This window comes from Odocoileus virginianus, chromosome 17 (genome assembly GCF_023699985.2).
Source record: "Odocoileus virginianus isolate 20LAN1187 ecotype Illinois chromosome 17, Ovbor_1.2, whole genome shotgun sequence".
Classification (NCBI taxonomy): Eukaryota; Metazoa; Chordata; class Mammalia; order Artiodactyla; family Cervidae; genus Odocoileus; species Odocoileus virginianus.
Window position 1 is genome coordinate 16,486,705 of NC_069690.1, and position 22,940 is coordinate 16,509,644.

The 22,940-nt window shown below is 39.6% G+C and overlaps 1 protein-coding gene across 1 annotated transcript in view; it reads left to right on the forward strand.

The window, feature by feature from the left end:
• Positions 1 to 22,940, forward strand: part of MYO1D (myosin ID) — a 358,148-nt gene that overhangs the window by 255,901 nt on the left and 79,307 nt on the right. The window contains exon 22 of the mRNA XM_070478704.1: positions 854 to 1,008. Within this exon, the coding sequence (XP_070334805.1) occupies positions 854 to 1,008 (155 nt within the window). The remainder of the gene's footprint in view (positions 1 to 853; positions 1,009 to 22,940) is intronic.

Genomic DNA, 22,940 nt, shown 5'->3' on the forward strand with positions numbered 1-22,940 from the left:
ACATTGATTGATATTTTTAATACAAAACCAGCTATGCATTTCTTAGATTAACTCCGCTTGGTCATGATGTGGCATTGTTCTTATGTAGTTTGGGATTTGATTTGCTGATATTTTGTTGGCCAGTCTAATTAAATCCATGTTCATGAAGGATATTGGATACTGGTTTTTAGTTTTCTTGTATTGCTTTTGTCAATTTTTGGTTTCAGGACAATGCTCATAAAATGAGTTATAAAGTGTTCCTTTTCTTCCATTTTCTAGAAGAGACATGGAGAATAGATGTTATTTCTTCTTTAAATATTTGGTAGAGTTTACCAGTGCAATCATCTGAGCCTGGAGTTTTCTTTTTTGAAAGGTTTTTAACTACAAATTTAATTTCTGCAATAGATAAAGTAAGCTTCAGGTTATCTATTTCTTCTTGGGTGAGTTTTGGTAGTTTGTGGCTTGCAAGGAATGGTTTGGTTCTGTCTAAGTTGTTGAATTTTATGCATTAAGTTGTTGTAGATATTCCTTTTTTATCCTTTTAATGTCTATGTGGTCTGTAGTAATAGCCCCTCTTCCATTCCTGATATGGTTCATTAGGTCTTCTCTCTTTTATTCTTTCAAATTAGAGATTTAACAATTTCACCTATCTCTTGAAAGAACCAACTCTTTGTTTCATTGATTTTACACTATTGTTTTTCTACTTTTAATTTCATTAATTTTTGTTCTTTATTATTTCTTTCCATCTGCTTGTTTCATAAAACTTGATAAAGATTAATGTCACCAGTATTACTGAGTAAAACCATTATAAACTGTCTAAATTCCTTGTTTTGAGAACCATCCCAACAGTTTTCCATGCTCTATTTCTTTGCAGTTGACCGGTCTCAGCGTCTCCAATGGAAAGGACCAACTTGTCGTGTTCCACACAAAAGACAACAAAGACCTAATTGTCTGCCTCTTCAGCAAACAGCCGACCCACGAGAGTCGAATTGGAGAACTGGTTGGAGTCCTGGTGAATCATTTCAAGAGGTAAAGTTTGGTTTTTGCTTAACGAAGGCAAGTTTAAAATAGATGAAATCTTTCATCATAATTCTCACTGAACTTGTTTCATGCCAGTTTTAGCATATTGAGTTATTTTCCTTCTTAAGGACAACTTAAATCATCTGTTTCGCAGAAGGCGAAATTAGCATCCCGGCTTAGTTTCAAGATTAGGAATGATCCTCTGCTTTTCCAGCCTCCAGCTGAACCAACAGTGAGAGATTTCCCCAATGGCGATTTCTTCACTGCCAATCCAAACGTAATTAAATCCAAAAGACAGAAAACTTACTTTACATTCTTAGTATCACAGCTTCTCATTTATCCTGAGTATAATCAATTCAAGTATCTGCTATGAATATAAACAAATTAGAAGGCAGGTGTAGGATGACATGTGGGTCCACAAAGACTAAAGGAATTCTAAGAAGCAATTACCTCTGCAAAAACATGGAGTCATGAGGGAATGTGGTATTGTCAGAGAACATCATAGTAAACCTAGATGATGCCTAGTGTGATTGTGTATGTCTATGTAGTGGACAGTGATGTAAGAAAGAAAAACGGGGAACAGATCCTGATGGTGATGGTGTTCAGTGAGTGGATAACTCTAAGTAGGGGATTTTTGGCTGGTTATTTATTGGAGTTGTTTTAGAGATGGAGGTTTTTCTCTAAACAAAGGCATATTTAGTGTCTGATGTTCACACATGTAATTCTACAGTGTTCCTTTTTGCTGATAAATGCATGGAGAATAATTTTAGAAGTGAGCTGCGGAGGTCATTTATTTTATGCTCTTAAACCCTGTATTCTAGACCAAAACAGATCTTTCAATATCTTGTATAATTAAATGCTTTTAAATGGTATAAGTGAAATGATGTTGAGTGGCCACCTGGTGGAAAATAAGAATCTGACTAAGGAATTACCAAAAGATAGCAATAAATATATAGGCCTTTGAAAAATTTCCTTCTGTCTACCAAATAAAGCTAAGAGAACTACTGAAGAGTTTAGAATGTAAGAGAAGGACATGGAGAAGTCATCTCTACAATAAAGTCTATAACTCAAATAAGCAGGTCCATTTCCTCTTAATATGTAGTTGTAGCGAAAGATGGATAATTAAAAGGGATTTTAATTTGTTGCCTTTCATTTGGATACTTGTACTACTAAAGAGTTTTTGCCTGGGGCATTTAAGTATTTTTGCTCAATCTGAGTCCTTGTTTCTTAATTTCCAACTCCTGTTAAATGCCTCTACAGTGGTGGAAATATGTGAGTCTAGTTCTGGAATCCATCAATGGCTTCCTTGTCCTAGCATATTGTCTGAGATACCTTTCTATCTTTAATATATGTAAGAATTTTAAATGTCTTTAAAATGTATAAATGGAGGGAAGGAAGGCTGTCAAGATACTGGGATTTTTTAATTATTCCTTTTATATTTTTTATTGAAGTATATTGATTTACAGTGTTTCCTGTATAGATGTACAACAAAGAGATTCAGTTATACATGCATATAGATCTATTTTTTTAGATTCTTTTCTTTTATAGGTTATTACAAAATATTGAGTATAGTTCCCTGTGCTATACAGTAGGTCCTTATTGGTTGTCTATTTTATATACAATATGTGTATCTGTTAATCCCAAACTTCTAATTTGTCCCTCCTTTACCCCCTTTCCTCTTTGGTAATGTAAGTTTATTTCCTGTGTCTATGAATCTGTTTGCTTGGTAAATAAGTTCATTTGTATCATATTTTAGATTCCGAGTATAAGTGATAGCATACCGGTATTTGTCTTTATCTGACTTATTTCACTTAGTATGTTCATCTTTAGGTCCGTCCATGTTGCAGCAAATAGAGTTATTTTATTCTTTTCATGGCTGAGTAGTATTCCAGTGTGTATATATAGCACATTCATCCGTTGATGGACATTTAGGTTGCTTCCACATCTTGGCTATTGTAAATAGTGCTTCTGTGAACATTCAGCATATGTATCTTTTCGAATTGTTGTTTTCTCCAGATATATACCCAGGAGAGGGTTTGCAAGATCATATGGTAGCTCTATTTCTAGTATTTCAAGGAACTTCCATTCTAATCTCCATAGTAGCTGTACCAACTTACATTCCCACCAACAGAGTAGGAGGGTTCCATTTTCTCCACGCCCTCTCTACCATTTATTATTTGTACACTTTTTAATGATGGCCATTCTGACCCATGTGAGGTGTAGTTTTGATTTGCATTTCTTTTATAATTAGCAATGTTGAGCATCTTCTTATGTGCCTTTTGGCCATCTGTATGTCTTCTTTGTAGAAATGCTTTTTTAGACCTTCTGCCCATTTTTTGATTGGGTGTGTATGTATATATATTGAGCTGTATGAGCTCTTTTTGTCTTTTTTTTTTATGTCCCTATCCTATGTTCCTAATTCTATGAATTAAGAACTAAAGTACAAATGAGAGGGGAAAAAAATCCTTCTGTCTTCCCCTAGAAAATTCATGCTTGGAAATTTTGACTTGGAACTATAGTCAACTTGCTGTTGACTTCTTGAGAAACGGTTAATTTGATTTTTTTTTCCTAGCTGTATTTCTTTATTGTCAAGTATCAGAGCATTGTTGTAACTTTAAAAATCATATTGTATTTTATAAGCATAATGATGTGGCATGTAATCTTTCTTGTCCCTGGGTTAATTTTGTAAATCCAAAGGTGGTAAGAATTTAACTCCAGACCAGTACTTTATCTTTAAGAGAATTTCCTTAAAATACATTCTAAGAAGTTCTCTAGTTAAAAGTTGGGAGGAAAAGGCCCAAAATAACAAAACATACCATTGATAGACTGAATCTGAACAGGAGTCACTGTCTTTAAAACTTTAAAGAGAAAGGATTAGGGCGTAAAGTCCATGAACAAAATTCCAGCCACATATCAGAACAAGGGGCTAGGAAGGGACTCCCTGAGTTCAGGAGATAGAGACAAGAGTCTGGAAGATCAAGGCAACTGAAGTTTTCAGGACAGAGGCCAGAGAGGACAGAAGACCACAGAGAGGGGATGCTGGAGATCTGTGTAGGATCCCCCTCAAGTTCCAAATAAGTCTTAAAAGCAAGACCCAAAGGGATCAAACTGCTACCAAGTAGTTTAACTATGTCCTAGAACAGAGCTCATGAATATTTATAGCAATGCACAAGTATCCACCCCCAGCAAGGCAGAATTCACACTGTCTGACATCTAATCAAGAATTATTAGGCATACAAATAGGCAGGACAGTGTGATCCAGTACAAGGGGAAAACCATTATCCAATGGAAACCAACCCACAACTGACAAAGGTGTGAGAATTAGCAGATACAGCAGTTATTATAACTAAATTTCAGGTGTTCAAAAGTTAACTACAGACATGGAAAATATTTTTTAAAAAGAGATTCAAATCAAACTTCTAGATGAAAGACACATTTATGTATGAAATATTTCATGATTAAAAACAAAGACAAAAATGATAAAGCTTATGACTTTCTCCTCTACCTAATGAATTTCTCGTGACCATCTTCTCTCACAAATTGAAGCAAGCCGTTTCCTGGCATTTTTCCCCATACTAACCTGAAACTGAATTCAACTAAATATAAATTAGCCTTACTCTCACCTCCTTCAGTCTTTCCTTAACCTGGACCCGTTATTTCTGCCTCTGCAAGAACTCACCCACACATTTCACATTTTCTAAAACATTGGAAGGCAGTCTTTTAATGAAGTATATTCTGAGGTGTGACATTTACAATATTTAACAACCAGCATGGCTCAGAGACCATTCAGCACAGACGCCCTTCAGAAACACCTGATCCAGCCATACCAGCAAGTCCTGGCTACATTCCACAGACCAGAAATTACAATAAAGAAGAAAAGAAGGGGGCCTGAAGTCAAGTATGTTTAGGATTCACTGATGAAGTTAAATAGGTTCTTTACTGCAGTACTTCCCAGAGCTTTTATTAATAATATGCTTTGTTCATTTTAAATACAGGCAATTAAAAAATTGTTACACACACACGCAAGTATGTATGTGCTAAGTCACTTCAGTGTTGTCCGACTCTTTCGTGACCCCATGGACTGTAGCCCACCAGGCTCCTCTGTCCATGGGATTCTACAGGCAAGAATGTAGTGGAGTGGGTTGCCATTTCTTCCTCCAACAATTATGTATATTATAAGCCATATTCAGAAAGACATTCAGGAAATGAGTAATTCTGTTTGTCTCTGGAGAGGGGAGATGGGGTACCAGGAGAAAGAAGTATGGGAGGGAGATTTATTTATTTTTCATTATAAACCTTTTGCAACAAATACATGTATTACTTACCTAAATTTTTTTCATTTAAATAATAAAGCATGCTACTTTTTAGGTATATTACAGAAGGCCCTAAATTCATGGTTATTTTCCTTTCCTGTTTAGAGAAGTAGAAAAGAACTAAAGAGCTTTCTAAGCAAATGGTTTCTCTCCTGGCATTGAATATGTTGAAATAAACCCAAATAAAACCTCCTAGAAAACTGTTTCGTGGGATCCCATTGTGAAGGTCCCATGACGCTGCAGTGAGGTTTCTTTGTCTGCGGGGTTTGTACCAGTGGTTTCCCAGGCCAGTTTGCTTTGCAGAGGTGATGAAAGTGGCTGACTTGACTTTTGGTTTGTATCTCACGCTCAGCAGTGACTGCCTGCTGGTGATGAGCTTTTCTGCCCACTAGTAAACAGATGGCCTCACGTTGGCTGCCCTAACTACAGAGGCACCAGAAACTCTGCAATATTAAGCTGTCAAAGGACCCATCTGCCCTAAGCAGCTGTCCAGGCATTTGCCTGTCTGGATGCTGGAAACCTCAGTATAACCCCAGTCTTAGGCACAGAACCTTCTCATTTTCCCCATTCTATTTCTGTGGATGCAAGCCAGGAGTCAGTGCCACCTGCTGCTTGTTTTTCGTAAGCAGTCTCTTTAGTATCTGCATGTGGGGTCTTTAGTTGTGGCACAGGAACTCTTAGTTGCGGGATGTGGGATCGAGTTCCCCTGCCAGGGATTGAACCCAGGCCCCTTGCATTGGGAGCACGGAGTCTTAGCCATCAGACTATCAGGGAAGTCCCTTGCTTATGTTCTTTTTAACCCACACTTGAACTATGGGTAGAATCAGACTGATAAGCAGGGCATTGGCGATGGCCACGGGAGCAGGGGGAGAGGAGGCCTCCTGAGCAGAGGTGAAAGGGAGGGGAAAGGCCAGCTCACAAAGCCCTCTGCTCCTGGCCCTGTCTGTTCTGCACTCTAGTGCTCACGCCTTCCTGCTCCTCCTCATTCCCCACGCTCCTCCACCCCTGAGCCCGGGTACCCGTGTTCCTAGCTCTGAATCTGTATTCCCAAGCTGCTTCCCTTGAATGCCTGGCTACTAATCAGAGTAGTTTATATTCCTACTAAAAATATGTAAGTAAAAGAAAGACCCCATGGACTGTAGTCCTCTAGGCTCCTCTGTCCATGGGATTTTCCAGGCAAGAATATTGGAGTGGGTTGCCATTCCCTTCTCCAGGGGATCTTCCTGACCCAGCAATCAAACCCAGGTCTCCTTCTTTGCAGATTCTTCACCATCTGAGCCATCAGTGGAGCTGATAAAAGAAAGACAGTTGAAAATAATGTAGATAGACAACTATGGTTGTCCCTCAGAATCCAGGGGGCATTGGCTCAAAGACCCTCTGGCGGAAAATCCACAGATGTTCAAGTCCTATACTCCACCCTCAGTATCCACAGTTCTGTATCCATTAATTCAGCCAGCTAGGGAATTGTGTGTTCCTCACTGGAAACGACCCTGGTGCTGGGAAAGATTGAGGGCAAGAGGAGAAGGGGGCGGCAGAAGATGAGATGGTTAGATAGCACAACCAACTCAATGGACATGAATTTGAGCAAACTCTGGGAGATAGTGGAGGATAGAGGAGCCTGGCGTGCTGCAGTCCATGGGGTCTCAAACACTCAGATACAACTTGGCGATTGAACAGCAACAACAAGTAGTATTTACTGAAAAAAAAATCCATATATCTAAGTAGACCTGGGCAGTTCAAACCTGTGTTGTTCAAGAGTCAGCTAAATAGAAGATGGGTTAATTAAATTATGGTCCATCTCCTGAACAGACTATTGGAGCCATTTAAAATGATAATTATTGGAACTTCCCTGGTGGTCCAGTCGTTAAGATTGCACTTCCAGTACAGAGGGCGTGGGTTCCATCCCTGGTCAGAGAACTAGGATCCCCCATGGAGCAAAAAAAAAAAAAGAAAAAAATTATAATTATCAAAGTCATCTGATTCACGGTGATGGAAAAGTGAGTGACCACCATTCACCCGCCTCTGCTTTCCAATAGAGGTACATATACATGAAAACATAGAAAGAGATGCCACTGTCCTTACTAGTACTGGAAACTAGAAACCTTGCTCAACCAGATGCCTGCTCAGAGGGACATCCTTCACGCCTGTTCACATGTCACCTGTCAGGCCTTCTCTGCCATCCTATAGAGGAGAGCAGTCCACCCACCACAGGACTCCCTGTCGCCTCCCCTGCTGAGTTTTCCCCATGGCTTTCATGTCCTCTGACACTCTGACTTTAGTCGCTTATTTATTGTATGTATTCCAAGTAGAATACAAGCCCCAAGTAAGCAGGGACTGCATTGTTCACTGCAGTTTCCCTAATGTTCAGAACATTCCTGGCACTCAGAAGGCTCCCAGTAGATAACCGGTGAAAACAGGGGCTGACCGCTGTCCCCCTTGGGCCACAGGACACTTCTAGTCCTTTCCCACTACTGTATGCCTCTTGTCCACCAGAGGGTGGTAACTTAGTCCTCCTTCCAAATGAAGGAAAGGAGGAACCCTGACATTTTTCTTCCCCTTATGAACACCTCTCATCGTCTACCAATTGCAGGATTACCACTCTGAGCAATGTAGTACATCTGGTTACAGAAGTGAAGAGGTATTTCAGGATACTAAATTAGCAACTAAAAGACCTATGGGCTGGAAGAGCCATGGGTATGTTGTATGCTGGGAGTTGCAGCTTTTCGTTTACTTTAAAAAAAAAATAAGCAGTAATTTACTTATTTTTTTAAATAACTATAAATAATTTCAAACTCTCCTTGTCAGTAAGCTGACAAGGAAGCAAGATATAGGGATTTCCACTTAGGTCAGCTGCTTGATAATAAATAAAAGGCTTCCACATCTAGCGGTTGTGTCCATTAACGAGCTCTCCAGCTGAAAAACCAAGAAATGGGCCTTCTCTGGTGTTCCAGTGGTTAAGAATCACCTGCGGTTGTACGGGACATGGGTACGATCCTGGCCGGGAAGACTCCACATGCTGAGGAGCAGCTAAGCCTCTGTGCCACAGCCGCTCAGCCCGCATGCACGGAGCACCCCGGAGCCCGTGCTCTGCGACAGGGGAGCAGCCGCAATGAGACGCTCACACACTACGACTGTAGAGCAGCCCCCGCTTGTCACAACCAGAGGAAGCCCACCCAGAGCAGCCAAAAATAAACAAATATTGTTTTTAAAGCTGAAAAATGAATTCTAACTGCAAACAGGTGGACAGTAAGAAAGACTCCAAAAAATCCATATGCCCTTCTTGTGTGAGAACACCAGAACTGTCTCCTTATTTATGAGACCTATAGAGAAAGTCAGTAGCAGTGAGACAGACACAGACCACAGCCTTGAAAGAAAAAGTGTATTTCCGAAAAGTATTATAACAGAAAATTCACATTATAGAAACTATAGTCTGAATACAATTTAAGAAAGCAAGGATTCTACATAAACAGACCAAAGATTGCATGACAGACTGAGATGAAAAGGAGCAAGCTGAGAAAGAAAAATGTCCAATTATTTGAATGAAATAAGAAAAGATATCAAAAAATTTAAATGAAAATGAAAATGCAGCAGTAACACAATTGGTATTGCAGAAAACAGAATTGATATGAAAGAAAAGTTTAAGAAGGTCTCTTGGTATACAGAGGAAGGGTATAGTAACAAAGAAGTTGACAGATATAGAAGACAGAGAACAAAAGATTTACATTCAAATAATAGGTGTACTTGAAAAAGAGAAACACACTGAGCAAAAGAAAGATGTTTTAGTGATTTTAAGAATACATTTTTAAAAATTTTAGCATCTCTGAAATTGGGGCGTGATTTAGCATTGGTGGATTCTTACAGTGATAATGGACAACATCTTAGTGATACACAAAGGATACATCTTACAGGCAAGGCATCATATATTCAATAAAATGTGTTAGTTTAAAACATACTAGAAGAAAATCTTCCTGTGTCAGCATAACAAGATTGTCACCATGTGGGTGAGATGCCTATCCCAGGGGCAGTCACTTTGACCAGACAAGTGGGTCTTCTCAGAATATGAAAGTCTTCAGAAAACCCAGGGGCAGAACCCTTTTTGGTACAGGGCAAGATAGAGCTGGGTGGGAACGTTTGGAGGTGAAGTATATGAGGCCAGCATTTCACAAAAGAAGCAGAAAGTGACACTGGGCAGAAGAAACTAATAATGCAGCATTATTACTAACTGTGAAAACATAGAAACCATAGAAGTCCATCAAAATAGGCACATTTTTAAAATATTTAACATATTATGGTATTTCCTTACAAAGAAATAGCATTTGCCATGAAAAAAATAAGAACAGTCTTTATCAGGGCTCCTTAAGGTATGGGTGGCATCTGCACTGAAATCACCTGAAGTGCTTATTCACAAGGCAAATCCCTGGGCCCCTTCTATCAGTAAATCCTAATTTCTAGGAATCTACACCCTTAGTGAGCTACCCAAGCAATTCTCATTGGTTTCATGAACTGACTTAGAAAATGGCCAGGATGAACACGTGATATTTTCGTATGGCCATTGTGACAAAGGTAACATTTAAAAAAAAAAAAGCAAACCACGAAACCTTTGTGCTTTTAAAATGATTATTATCAAATCAGGTGCAACAGTAGCATCCCCTCATGCCCCAGTGAAGAGAGGCAGGGTGAGGAACGGGCTGAGGTTCAGAGAAAGGAGTGAAGGAGGGTGGAGATGAGAAATGAGATGAGAATTGGCGGAACCAGCATTCTGTCTGCCACCTCTGCTTGCCCCAGAAAGAGCCATCCCTCACTCTAAGCAATGGTCTTTAGTGACCCTACAAAGTTTGCCCTTAGGACCTGCCTGCCCATTTCCAGATGGGATACCCCACCTGCAGTAACAGGCCTCCATGGAATGAACTTAACCCATTTCTGTATAGTCACACCCATCCGCTGTACACAAAAGAACACAGAGCAAAGTCTTAAAAGCTTTTCAGTGTGACTCAGGCAGGACCAGAATCAAACAGCATTGAGGTGTATCAGCTGCTGAGGACGGTGAACCATCTACCGACTTTCCATTTCTTCTCCCTACACTGTGCCGTCTGCCTTGAGAAGCAGCTGCCCAAGGACAAAAGCCCTCTCTGAGGACATGCAGGGGTGCACAGTCATCCTCAGCTTTACCTGCTCTTATGATGGAGATTTACTGAAGACTTTTGTGCAGATCAAAGATAGTTATTTGCTTTATGACATAGCCATCTTTGCTATTCATGTTGAAAGAGAAAATCCAAAAGTACTGGAAAACTGATCATCTTTTCAGCATCACTGCAGGGAGATGTGGTACATTTAGGGTAATCGTATTACTTTTTTGAAGGCCCATAAGCTTCCCCAGCAGCTCGGCAGTAAAGAATCCGCCTGCCACTGCAGGAGACACCGGTTCAATCCCTGGGTTTTGAGAAGATTCCCTGGAGGAGGAAATGGCAACCCATTCCAGTATTCTTGCCAGGAAAATCCCATGGACAGAGGAGACTGGCAGGCTACAGTCCATCTATAGGGTCACGAAGAGTCGGACACGACTGAGTGACTAAGCAACTGAGCACTTGCCCAGCCCTAGACGTTGCAATATGTACTCACGGGGATCTCTTCCTGTGAAGTTTTCGTGAATTCACACCCTGGTTTGTGCTGTTGGGATTTTTTCCTAAATTGTCAGAGAGAAAATTTAAATGAACGGGCTTTTTTTTTTTTTTAAGCTTTCTTCATGTGTTTATTTCAAGTCTTACCGACTGTATAGGAAGCATAGCTACTTAACCAAGTATTTCATCTGAAACAAACACTGCTATATTTTCATACCATCATTCAGCCTCCATTCTCCATGTGTTCACTGCAGGTCTGGTCATGGCGGGTGGAAAGGACACAAAGATGGACCGTGTGATCCTTTTCCTCAGATAGCTCTTGATCTCATGGGGAAGATGGGATGGTGTGTACACTCCATTGCCTGAGACGAGCTGTGACAGGGCCAGGCCATGGAAGCACAGGGGATGAACTGATCATCCATTGGTCTCCAAGGCTGGCTGGAGTTTTATCAGTTGGGACAGGGCAAGATTTTCCCCAGAGAAGTGAACAGAAGATGCAAAAGCTTGGTGGAAAGAAGTAGCTGAAATAGGACCCCAAGCTAATGAATTTGAACTTTATCATATAGGTTCTAGGGAGAACGTAAGTGTTAAAGTATATAATGCTGTGACTTTCTTGGTAGTCCAGTGGTTAAGAATCTGCCTGTCAGGCAGGGGCCACAGGTTGAATCCCTGGTCTGGGAAGGTTCTGCAGGCTGAGGGGCAACTAAACCCAGGTGCCACAACTACTGAATCTCACGCACCTAGAACCTATGTTCTGCAACAAATTCTGCCACTGCAATGAGAAGCCCATGCCCACAATAAACGATAGCCCCCACTCCCTACAACTAGACAAAGTCCAACCTATGCAACAAAGACCCAGAGCAGCCAAAAATAAATAAATTTTTAAAAATATATTTAGATATATATGTATATACAACACCAGTGAGTCAAAGCCTAATAACATGTTATCTCCCATGTTAAATGACATTTCCATGTTAAATGTTAAATGCCATCATCTTCCATGTTAAACATGCTCAGGAGAGCAAAACAATTATCCGCTTAAAAAGGGAAATGGAAACTTGAAGACACTAGTTGATATACATCCGCGGCCCCCATATGCCAAAAAGAATGAATTAAGTGGAGAAAGAACTAGTATGGTAGAGAGTAGAAAGACTAGTGCAACTCTCAGTAATAAAACTAGAAATCAAAAGTCCTCAAAGGAGCAAGAGCGATAGCAGAATTCCTTACCATTTGTAACGTCCCTGCTGTTAATTTGGTTACCCAAAATATATAGTTATTGGCCAAAAAAGATAATCCCTAAGATGAGAAAGACCTAGATTTTTGCCCCCAGGAACAGCAAGGAAGTAAGAGGTTTACAGGAGCTTTGCTGCATTCTACAGCCGTTTTTCAGGGAGAGAAGTTTCTCCAGGGGTAGATGACAGTAACACTAAATAGAGGGAGGCGGCACTTGAGTGTGGGGACATCGGTCGTTTGGTCTGTCCAGCAGCCCCTTCTGGAACCTCTCTGTCCTGGTCTCTCATCTCCATAGTTCCCACCGGGGCACCACATCCTCGCATCCCTGACGCCCTGGCAGAGATGAATAGTGCAGGGGTGGCACGTGGCCCACGCTGCACCACTTCTCCCTTCCTCGAGATCGCTGGGCCTCAGTCCAGAGAAGATGCTCAGGTCACTGCCTCTCTGGACACCCGGGGGCTGGGGCAGCCACACTTCCAAAGGTGGAGGAAGCTGTCAGCAACCATGGCATAGCTGACCCACACAGAAGCAGAGACAGCGTAGAGGAGAATCTGACGGATCCGGGGCCCATGTCGCTGAAATGCAGCGCCAGCCTCCCTGTGACCTTCACACCACGTGACCTTGTTTGACACTAGATCGTGTATGATTCAAAGAAGGCTGATTTGTCAAAAATCAGTTCACCATCACACATGTGGTTGACAGGACTATACTGTAGGTGCACTTGGAAGTTGTTAGGCCAGTGGATATTTCATTATATGGGATTTTTTTTTTCCAGTTTTTTAAGAACAGATTTTTTTTTTTAATTCAATTCACCAAAAGTCAATTTGCCAAGTGGCCAGTTCACTGAATTTGCAAAAATTTGCAGTTACCAAAACTTGGTTTCAAGAAATATCTTTTTTGAATTAATTCCTTGTCACAGCATTTTAAGGCATGTTCAAGTTAAAGGAACTAAGAGTCTCAGATTGGCTTGGTCTTTTCATGAAATTTAGCTGAAAAAATGGACTTCACTCTATTTGCACGTATGTTGTTTGGCATTTACTTAGAACTATTAGGGAAGGGTGTCCTTTTGTTAGACCCTTCAAAGAACTGGCAAGCATATTTTATATTATCATTGTGCTCTTAAGTAGGCCTCAACCCTTCCCAAATAGCAGTATCAGATACTATGGTCTGACTGTCACAGAGACACCTGCATTTCAGGTCATCCAGACTCAAGCTTTTCCTAGAAACTGGCACCACCCACTTTCCATACCAGATCTTAAAATACAAAGCAGCTGTCAGAATCCACAGAGTTTAGCATTTCTTTATGGGAAATTTAGCTTATACTAAATCTTCAAATTTTCCTTCAGTTATTTTCCATTTGACATTTAGTATTCTTCCATCAAGTTTGCCCAGCTGACTAATTTATCTCCTTTACCAACTTAGCAGTTTACCGAAAATATGTTCCTTTTGACCCTTTATAAAAAGTTCACAACGCTTCAGTTAGATGAGACGGCGATTAGTAGCTTTTGAGAATTTCCAGGAAGTGTAATTGATCAGTTTTCATGACAGTTTAAGGAGGAGTCCTTTTGTTTCTGGCCCTGCTGTTGGAGCTGGAAGTAGCTGAAACAGTGGAAGAGAGGAGAGTGTGCACCCGTGCATTTGGGTGCCAATCTGGGGGTTGGGGGCGTGGGCAAAATGGACAGGCTGATAGGTGAGGAAGAATCAGACAGCCCAAGAACCGTAAGTGTCCAGCCAATCCATCCAATAAAAACTGGATAAACAAAAAACAGGTCTATGAGATATGCAGATTTGTTGTTCAGCATATTGCCCTTTGGTGAATTCACCATTTGACAAATTTCTTTTCTTCAATGAGTTATCCTGGTTCATAACAAGTTCCCCCTCACTTAAGCTATAGGAATTGGGTTTCTGTCCTTGTATCCAAGAAGTGTGGTTTAGTCGCTTAGTTATGTCTGATTCTTTGCGATCCCATAGACTGTAGCTCACCAGGCTCCTCTGTCCATGGGATTCTCCAGGCAAGAATACTGGAGTGGGTTGCCATTTCCTTCTCCAGGGGATCTTCCCCACCCTGGGATCAAACCTGGGTCTCCTGCATCGCAGGTGGATTCTTTACCAAATGAGCCATCAGGAAAGCCTGTATCCACGACAGTCCTAATGTAATGCACTCAGGCCCTACACAAGTCAACAGTTTTGATGCACTAGTATCTACTAATAAATAATATAACAGATGTTGTTGGATCTTGGTGAAACATATAGTTGATACTTTATTGCCAACGTTTAGTATTCCTCCTAAGATACTGAACCTGCCTCTAAACTCTTACTAGAGTGTCTTGAGCATATTCAAGTGTCTCTGTTTTGTAGATATTGGGGTCTTAAACTCCTATGTAGGTATTAGAGATGTTCCTTTATAAATTGATATTGTGAGGCTGTATTTTATCCAATTTAACTTCACTGATTTTGTAACTGAGCTTTTTAGAAAATGAGAATCTGCCAGTTGTTGGTTGTAGTTTTGATGTAGTTTTGCCTCATTTCTGGGCATCAAAAGTAAGGACATCAGTGATTTGGGATTTTTAATTGCTATATTAGTGTCTTCATTGCCAGACAGCCGTGATTCCATTTTTTTCCTCCTCTGTTCAGACGGGTCTCTGTGTGTTTTTTAATTGACATACGGTTAATTTACAGTGCTGTATTAGTTTCTGCTGTCCGGCAAAGTGATTCAGCTACAAGTGTGTGTACATTCTTTTTTATATTCTTTTCTGTTACAGTTTATCCCAGGACATTGAATATAGTTCCCCGTGCTATACAGTAGGACATTGTTGTTCTTGTCAATGTGTTTTCAATTCTTCCCAGCATTATTTTAATTTTTCCTCGGGTGAAATAAAAACAACTCTAATACACAACTGAAATGAAAATAATCTATGGCTGAGTCCATTGGAAGAAAATGAATTTTGTAATGACACATGAGACAAGTCTGAGGCTACTCAAACTTGAGATGTTAGCAAGCAGGTCTCAAAAAGACATAGAAAATGTGAAGATTTTAAAAATGGCCCACATAAAAAAAAGAAAGAAAGGAAGAAAACGTTGCTGGAGAGGAAAGTAAGAGACCATTCTTTCATATTTAATTGGAACCATTTTCTTGAATTTTCAGGGGGCCAGGGGCATGGTATTTTCTAGAGTTTAGCACACTGAAGTTGCACCAGAAAGCAAAATTCTTACATTTTGCTCAGTTGTTTCAACATGGCATACATTCCTGGCCAAACCCTCTGCAGATACCAGGCTTCTCTGTAAAAAGGGGAAGGTTGTTTTGTTGAATTCAGAGCCCATCCTCCAGCCTTTCTTCAAAAAGTGATAGCAGTTACTTCCTTTAGCGTCTCTTTGACACAAAGAAAAATTGTTCCAAGTCTCCTTTCCTTCACATTTGAGACCAAAAGAAATAGCCAACATGACATTTATGATTTTTTAAATGGTTTTTGCATTTAATGTCTTATTTTTGGCTTTCTTTTTAACATGCCTAAAAAATGATGAATGTCAAATTTTCTGTGATTGTCGTTAATTTTATAACTAGAAAAAAATATTTTAAAGTTATAAGATTATTTCAGAATATCTTTTCCTCTAGAAGCAAAGCAACTAACAATTGGTACATTCCCATGAAATTTTTGTAGTGGAAAAAAATCAGCTCGATCCCATGCATGCATCCTGGGTGAGATGGAATCATTATTAAATGAAGCAAAAAGTTGTATATCCTGCCCTTAGAAAGATACCAGGCCTAGAGAGATCATAGAAAATGAAAAGAAGCGGACTGAGGCTATAAGGAGAAAAGAAATTTTGGTATAAAATGGAATAAGTAAGCAGCCTTACAGTACTAGATGACTCAGAAAACCCCATGTCAGGAAAAATAAAAAATCAAGGAACAGTTTGTTAGAGAATATTGTTTTCTAACCAAGACAAATTAAAAGAAAAAAAAAAAAAACACAAAGTCTGGCCTCACTAAATTATGCCATTCAGAATTAGTAACTTCTGACTTTCCACATCTGAGGCTTCTTTGATGCATGGCAGTTCTTGGCCTTCTGTGTTCAGCATATGCACTGAATTAACAGACCTGGTAGGAATGAGTATTTGACAGGAACAGGCAGTGTGTCTTCTGGGCTTAACATCACCACCAGCTCACTGTAAGCCCTTGAGCAAATCAATCTTTTTTAATTGAAATTAAAAGCCTTCACCAAATGTCTTTATTCATTAAGATATATATATACATATATGTTTCTATCTGCATGATGAGAAAAACCTCTGGAGGTGTGTGAAACACTACTGAACTGTATACTCACAAGTGGTTAAGATGGTAAAAATAGAATTATTGGCTAGTGAGCACCATAGAAATGGGGTCAGGGGGATATGTCTTGAGGTTCAATAATTTATCGACATTGTCGATACATAGATACAACAGTGATACAAAGACCCACTTCCTACCATCAGGAAGCTTGCAGTCTGTCAAAGGAGATGAACTCGTAACTCATTATAATAAGCTCATAAGAGTACAAAGAAAGTGGCTTAATGCACAAAGGTCAGGGTATATTTTTAGACAAAAGTGAGAGATGGGAAAATGTTCTAGGGAAACTTCATCAAAGTGAAGTGGTGTTTGTGCCAGGCTTAAAAGGAGACCTCTAAAGTTTAAAAAGTGGCCTTCCACATCTAGCCAAGATGGAGTGACAAGGATGAAATTTACCCTCTGACCTAATGCAACCAAAAAAACAGACAAAATATATGAAATAATAGTGTTCAGGAAACCGGATATCAGTGAAGGATGATGACTCATGAGAAACAGAATAAGTGAGGTCACCCAGGTTAGACGGACAGAGGAGAGGGCTACACGGGGAACTGGAGGTCTGCAAGGGTCCCTGTTAAGTATTCGCCTGAATACTGGTCAACGCATGCTGTCAGGAGACCACCAGAGGACGAAGGAACAATCAGAAAGGTTAGAGGTAGCAGTGCTGGTGCTCAGAGAGTGGGGAATAGTACCTGTCACAGCAACCAGACTGGAAGTTCTCATTAAGTCACAGGGCATTGAGTCTAGTACTCAGGGACTTCCCTGAGGGTCTAAGCCTACATACGCCCAGTGCAGGAGACAGACACAGGTTTGATCCCTGGTCAGGGAACTGGATCCCACATGCCCCAACTAAAAGATCCTGCATGCTACAACAAAGATCAAAGATCCCACCTGCTAAGACCCACTGCAGCCAAGTAAGTTTTTTGTTTTTTTTTTTTTAAGTATAGTACTCAGAAGGGTCTTGCTTCAGCAGTAGAGAATAATTGCCCACAGATTGAGCACTGCTCTTGTTTTCCTCTAACAAATTTAAAAGCAAGACCCAGAAGGATCAAATTAATCTCCAAGTAACTTAACTTCAACCCAGGAAAACTTCAAGAATATTTATAGGAATACAAAAGCAGCCACCCTCCAGTAGGGAAAATTCACAGTGTTTGGCATTCAATCAAAAATTGGCAGTCCTGCAGAGAAGCAGGAAAATACAACCCATTATGAGTGTAAAAATCAGAAACAACCCAGAACTACCACAGAAGTTTAAAAGGACCAACAAGGACATTAAGATAGTTATAGCAAACAGTTAAAGACATAGAAGATATTGAAAGAGGCCCAAGTCAAACTTCCAGAAGTGAAAACTCTGTCTGACATAAAAGTACACCAGATTGGGATCGATAGCATATTAGACATTGCAGAAATAAAGATTAGTGAACTTGAAAACAGCAATAGAAACTATCCAAACTGAAGCACACAGAGAAAAAAAAATGTTTGAAAAAGGAACAGATCATGAGTGAACTATGAGCTAACTTCAGCCAGTCTAATATATTAGGAAATGAAGTTCCCCAGGTAACAGGGGAAGACAGGGGGGAAAAAAAAAAAAGTAAAAAAATAATGGCTGAAAACTTTCCAAATTTGATGAAAATCTCATAAACACATAAATCCTAGAAGTTACACCCCCCAAAAATATAATAATAATGAAGAAAACTAAACCAAAGCATATCACAATCAAATGCTCAAAACCAATGATGAAAATAAAATCTAAAAGATAACCAGAGGAAACAGTCCCATTTTATGCAAAGGAATAAAGATAAGGCTGTAGAAGATCTCCCATCAGTAATGATGAAAGTGAGAAAGCAATAGAACATCTTTAAAATACAGAAGGGAAAAAGTGTCAACCTACAGTTGTATACCAAGTCGTAATAACGTCAAGAATGAAAGTGAATTAAAGACATTTCAGATACACAAAGACCGAAATAATGCATTACTAGTAGATTCATAGTACATGAAATATTAAAGAAGGTCATTTAGGCAGAAAAAATACACACACACATACATATACATATATCAGATGGAAATACAGATCTCAACAAATAAACAAAGAGCACTAGAAATAACAGCTACATGAGTAAATATATAAGCTGTTTTCCTTGTTAGTTCAATCTTTTTAAAAGGCAATTGTTTAAAAAATAATAATAACAAAATAATATGGGTCAATTCATAGAACAAGTCAACAGAAAAATAAGCATATAGAAGACTTGAACCACAGTATCAACTAAGTTGACCTAATTAACATTTCTAGAACATTCTACCTAACAGCATCAGAATGCACATCTTCAAGTACATATTTGCCAAAATAGACCATATTCTGGACCATGATGCAAGTCACAATTAATATAAAGTCTTCAAGATCCCTGCCATAGTGAAATGAAATTAGAAATCAATAACAGCAAGATCTCTGAAAAATCCCCAAATAATTAGAAGCTAAATAACACACTTCAAAGCAACTCATGGGTCAAGAGTTGATTAAAATGAAGGCTTAGAAAGTATTTTGAACTGCATAAAGATGAAAATACAGAATATCAAAATTTATGTAATGCTGCTAATGCACTTCGTAGGTGGAATTTATAGCACTAAATGCCTAGAGCAGAAGAGGAGAGAGGTCTCAAATCCTTGTGGTTCGGCTTACACTTCCAAGCAACTAGAAAAATAAGAGCAAATTAAACCAAAATAAGCCAAAAAAAAAGAAAGAAAACAATAAATATCAGAGCTGAAATCAATGAAATAGATAACAGAAAAACAAACAGTAGCAAATACCGGTGAAATGAAAATAAGATAGATTAGCATCTAGCAAGAAGATAAGGAAAAATAGAAGACTAAAGTTACCAATATCAGCGTGAAAAAGGTGAAATCCATAGAGTCTATGGATATTAAAAAGATAACAGTGATTATTGTTGTTAACATTTTATGCCAATCAGTTTGACAGCTTAGATGAAATGCAGAAATTCCTTAAAAGTCACAAACTATCAAAGCTCACGAGAGATAAATAACTGGACTAGTTCTTTGTCTGTTAAAGAAATTGAGGGACTTCCCTGGTGGTCCATGGGTTAAGACTTTGCCTTCCAATGCAAAGGACCCCGGTTGAATCCCTGGTTGGGGAACTAAGATCCCACTTGCCTCAGGGCCAAAAAAACAAAACATAAAACAGAAGCAATATTGTAACAAACTCAATAAAGGATTTAAAACTGGTCCACATCAAAAAAAAAAAAGAAACTTAAAAAAAAAAAAAAGAAATTAGTAGTTAAAACTTTCCCACAAAGAAAATTCCAGATCCAGATGGCTTCACTGGGGAATTCTCTACATTTAAGGATGACATAATACCAGGTCTTTGTAAATTCTTCCAGAAAACTGAAAAGGAGATTGTCAGATGCTTTTCCTGTCTCTACTGAGATATCATATGTTTTTTTCTTCTTAGTTTATTTATATGGTGCCTTATGTAAATTGATTTTTGAATGTCAAATCAACCTTGTATTCTTAAGATAAATCTGAGAAAAACCATATGATATCTCAATAGATGCAGGAAAAGCATTTGACAAAATCCAACATTCGTTTTTGATAAAAACTCTTAGCAGACTAACAATAAAAATAACTTCCTCAATCTGATACAGAGCACCTGTGAAGAGTCTAAAGCTAACATCATGTTTAATGGTGAAAGATTGAATGTTTTACCCCTCAGACTGGATTCAGCGACACTGCATAATTTTTGGATTGTCATATCGTCCATTTTGGATAATTGTATTAATTGGATCATTTGTATTGTCACTTTGGGAATCAGTGGCAGTTTTAAAAAAGTTAAACATACCTACCCTCCTAGGAATTTACCAAAGGGAGAAATAAAAGTATATAGGCACATAGAGACTCAACCACAATTGCTCATGGCAGTTTTATTTGTAACTGTCAAATACTGGAAACAACCGTTAACAGGTGAATGAATAAGCAAACTATGGTACCCATACAGTGGGCTCCTGTTCAGATTCATGTTGACGTATGGTGGAAACCATCACAATATTGTAATAATCCCCCAACTAAAAATAAAACATTTTTTTAAAAAGAATAACCATTGATATGCACTACCAGATGGCTGAATTTCAAAATTCATTTCAAAATGAATGCTTGATCAAAGAAAGTGAAAGTGGTAGTCGTTTAGTCGTATCTGACTCTTTGCAACACCATGGACTGTAGCTCACAGGGTTTCTCTTATCCATGGAATTCTCCAGGCAAGACTACTGGAGTGGGTTGCCATTCCCTTCTCCAGGGTATCTTCCTGATCCAGGGATCAAACGTTGATCTCCTACATTGCAGGCAGATTCTTTACCATCTGAGCCCCTTTGGTCAAAGAAGCCCAGCTTAAAAATGTACATGCTGTATGATCCCATTTTATCAAACTCCAGAAAATACAGGCTAAGCTGTTGTAACAGGAAGCAGATCAGTGGTTGTCTGGGAAAGGAAAATGGGTGGGGAGGGGTCAAGAAGGAGAGATTACAAAGGAGGGATTGCAAGGAAACTTGTGGGGGCGGCAGATATTTTGAGCCTGGTGATGCTTTCAGGGTATATGCACATCTCCAAACCTTCCCTGTTGTGCACTTTGAATGTGTGGGGTTTATCAGATGTCATTGATGCCACAATGAAGCTGTTAATAAGCTTGGAACTGGACTCTAGACTCTAGGGAAGGCGGTCCAGGTGAGACGGGTCTGTGCAGTTGGGGTAGAAGAAAACAGCATGAACAAAGCCATAAAGGGAATATTTGAAAATACACGGGCTCTGTTCTGAGAAGTAGTCTGGTGCGGCAAGCTCAGAGGTTGTGCAGATTAAGTAGCAAGAAATACTGGAAAGGTACATTGGTATAACCAGATGGTCAAGGAACTTGAAGGCCATGTAATGAGTCTGAATTGATGCCAAAGCAAGAGGAAGGCACCAGCGAGAACATGTAGTGTCAAAAGAGGGATCAGATGAGAACCCTGGGCAAATCCCATGTTTAATGGATGGGAAGTCAGAAAAGGAAAAGGTGATTTGAGGGAGGTAATCTCTTGGAAAGATGAGGACAGCATGATCAGATGTTTCAGCGTTAAAGGAGATTAAGACCTAGAAAGTCCCTTTGACTTGGTGACCTTAGAAAGTGTCTTTATTTAAGTGCTGAGTGTGTGCGTGTGTGCTTAGTCATTCAGTTGTGTCCACCTCTTTGTGACCCTTTGGTGACTCAGATGGTGAAGAATCTACCTGCAATGCAGGAGACCCAGGTGTGATCCCTGGGTTAGGACGATCCCCTAGAGAAGGGAATGGCTACCCACTCTAGTATTCCTGCCTGGAGAATTCCATGGACAGAGGAGCCTGGCAGGTGACTGTCTATCAGACACAACTGAGCAACCACGAGTTGAGGGTGAAAGCTGAATTGCGGAAAGGAAAAAAAAAAAATCAAAAAGATTGAGTGGAAGTAAAATGTTACCTTATCTCTTTCTATTCTAAATTCTATGGCTTTATACTTTGGAAATGTAATTTTTTTTATACTGTACCAGTTCAGGAAGACCAGCTCCAGATATCTGTTTTGCAAGTGAGAACCTGAAAGTCCAGATGGAGATGTTCAAAGCCTGACTGGCCGATGCTGACACCCAGATGAGCAAGGTTCTGAAGCTGTTATTCTGCTACTAGGTGAAAGCAGTAATTCTGTGATTGGGAAATTGTGGGTGATCCTGAGAAGATTAGGATACAATTTTCAAACCTTATACACATAGGGATTCTGGTGCCTCATATCCCGGTGTGTTAGTCACTCAGGCATGTCCAAGCCTTTGCAATCCCATGGACTGTACCCCACCAGGCTCCTCTGTCCATGGGATTCTCCAGGCGAGAATACTGGAGAGGGCTGCCATTCCCTTCTCCAAGTGATCTTCCCCACCCAGGGATTGAAACCGGCTCTCCTGCATTGCAGGCAGATTCTTTACCGTCTGAGACAATTTTCAAACATTATACACATAGGGGTTCTGATACCCCATATCCCAGGGGACCCTCTATTATTTCACGGCAATACATTGGACCTCTCATATGGGTTGAACTTAAGGCCACAAAGGGAAATATTTTTACCAAGTAACTTATTTTATGTATATGAAGTTTCAGCACTATGTTCTACTACTTTCTTATGTACAATTTCTGCCAATCTTTTCTTATATTTTATAAATCCAAGCATTCTAACAGCTAACTCCAAAGTCTCTTTGAAACTTGTTTCTGCATCTTAAAAGCCATCCCATCTGTTGGATTCTTATTTAAGCGCTATTTTTGCCTGTCACTGATGGAAGCTAAATCATAGTCACTATTTTGTGACTAGACTACAAGTCCTTGGTAAACAAACTCAGCATTGTTAGTTAAATGATAGCCATCTGTTCAGAGAGTGGAACTCCAGCCTGAAAGTACACCTTT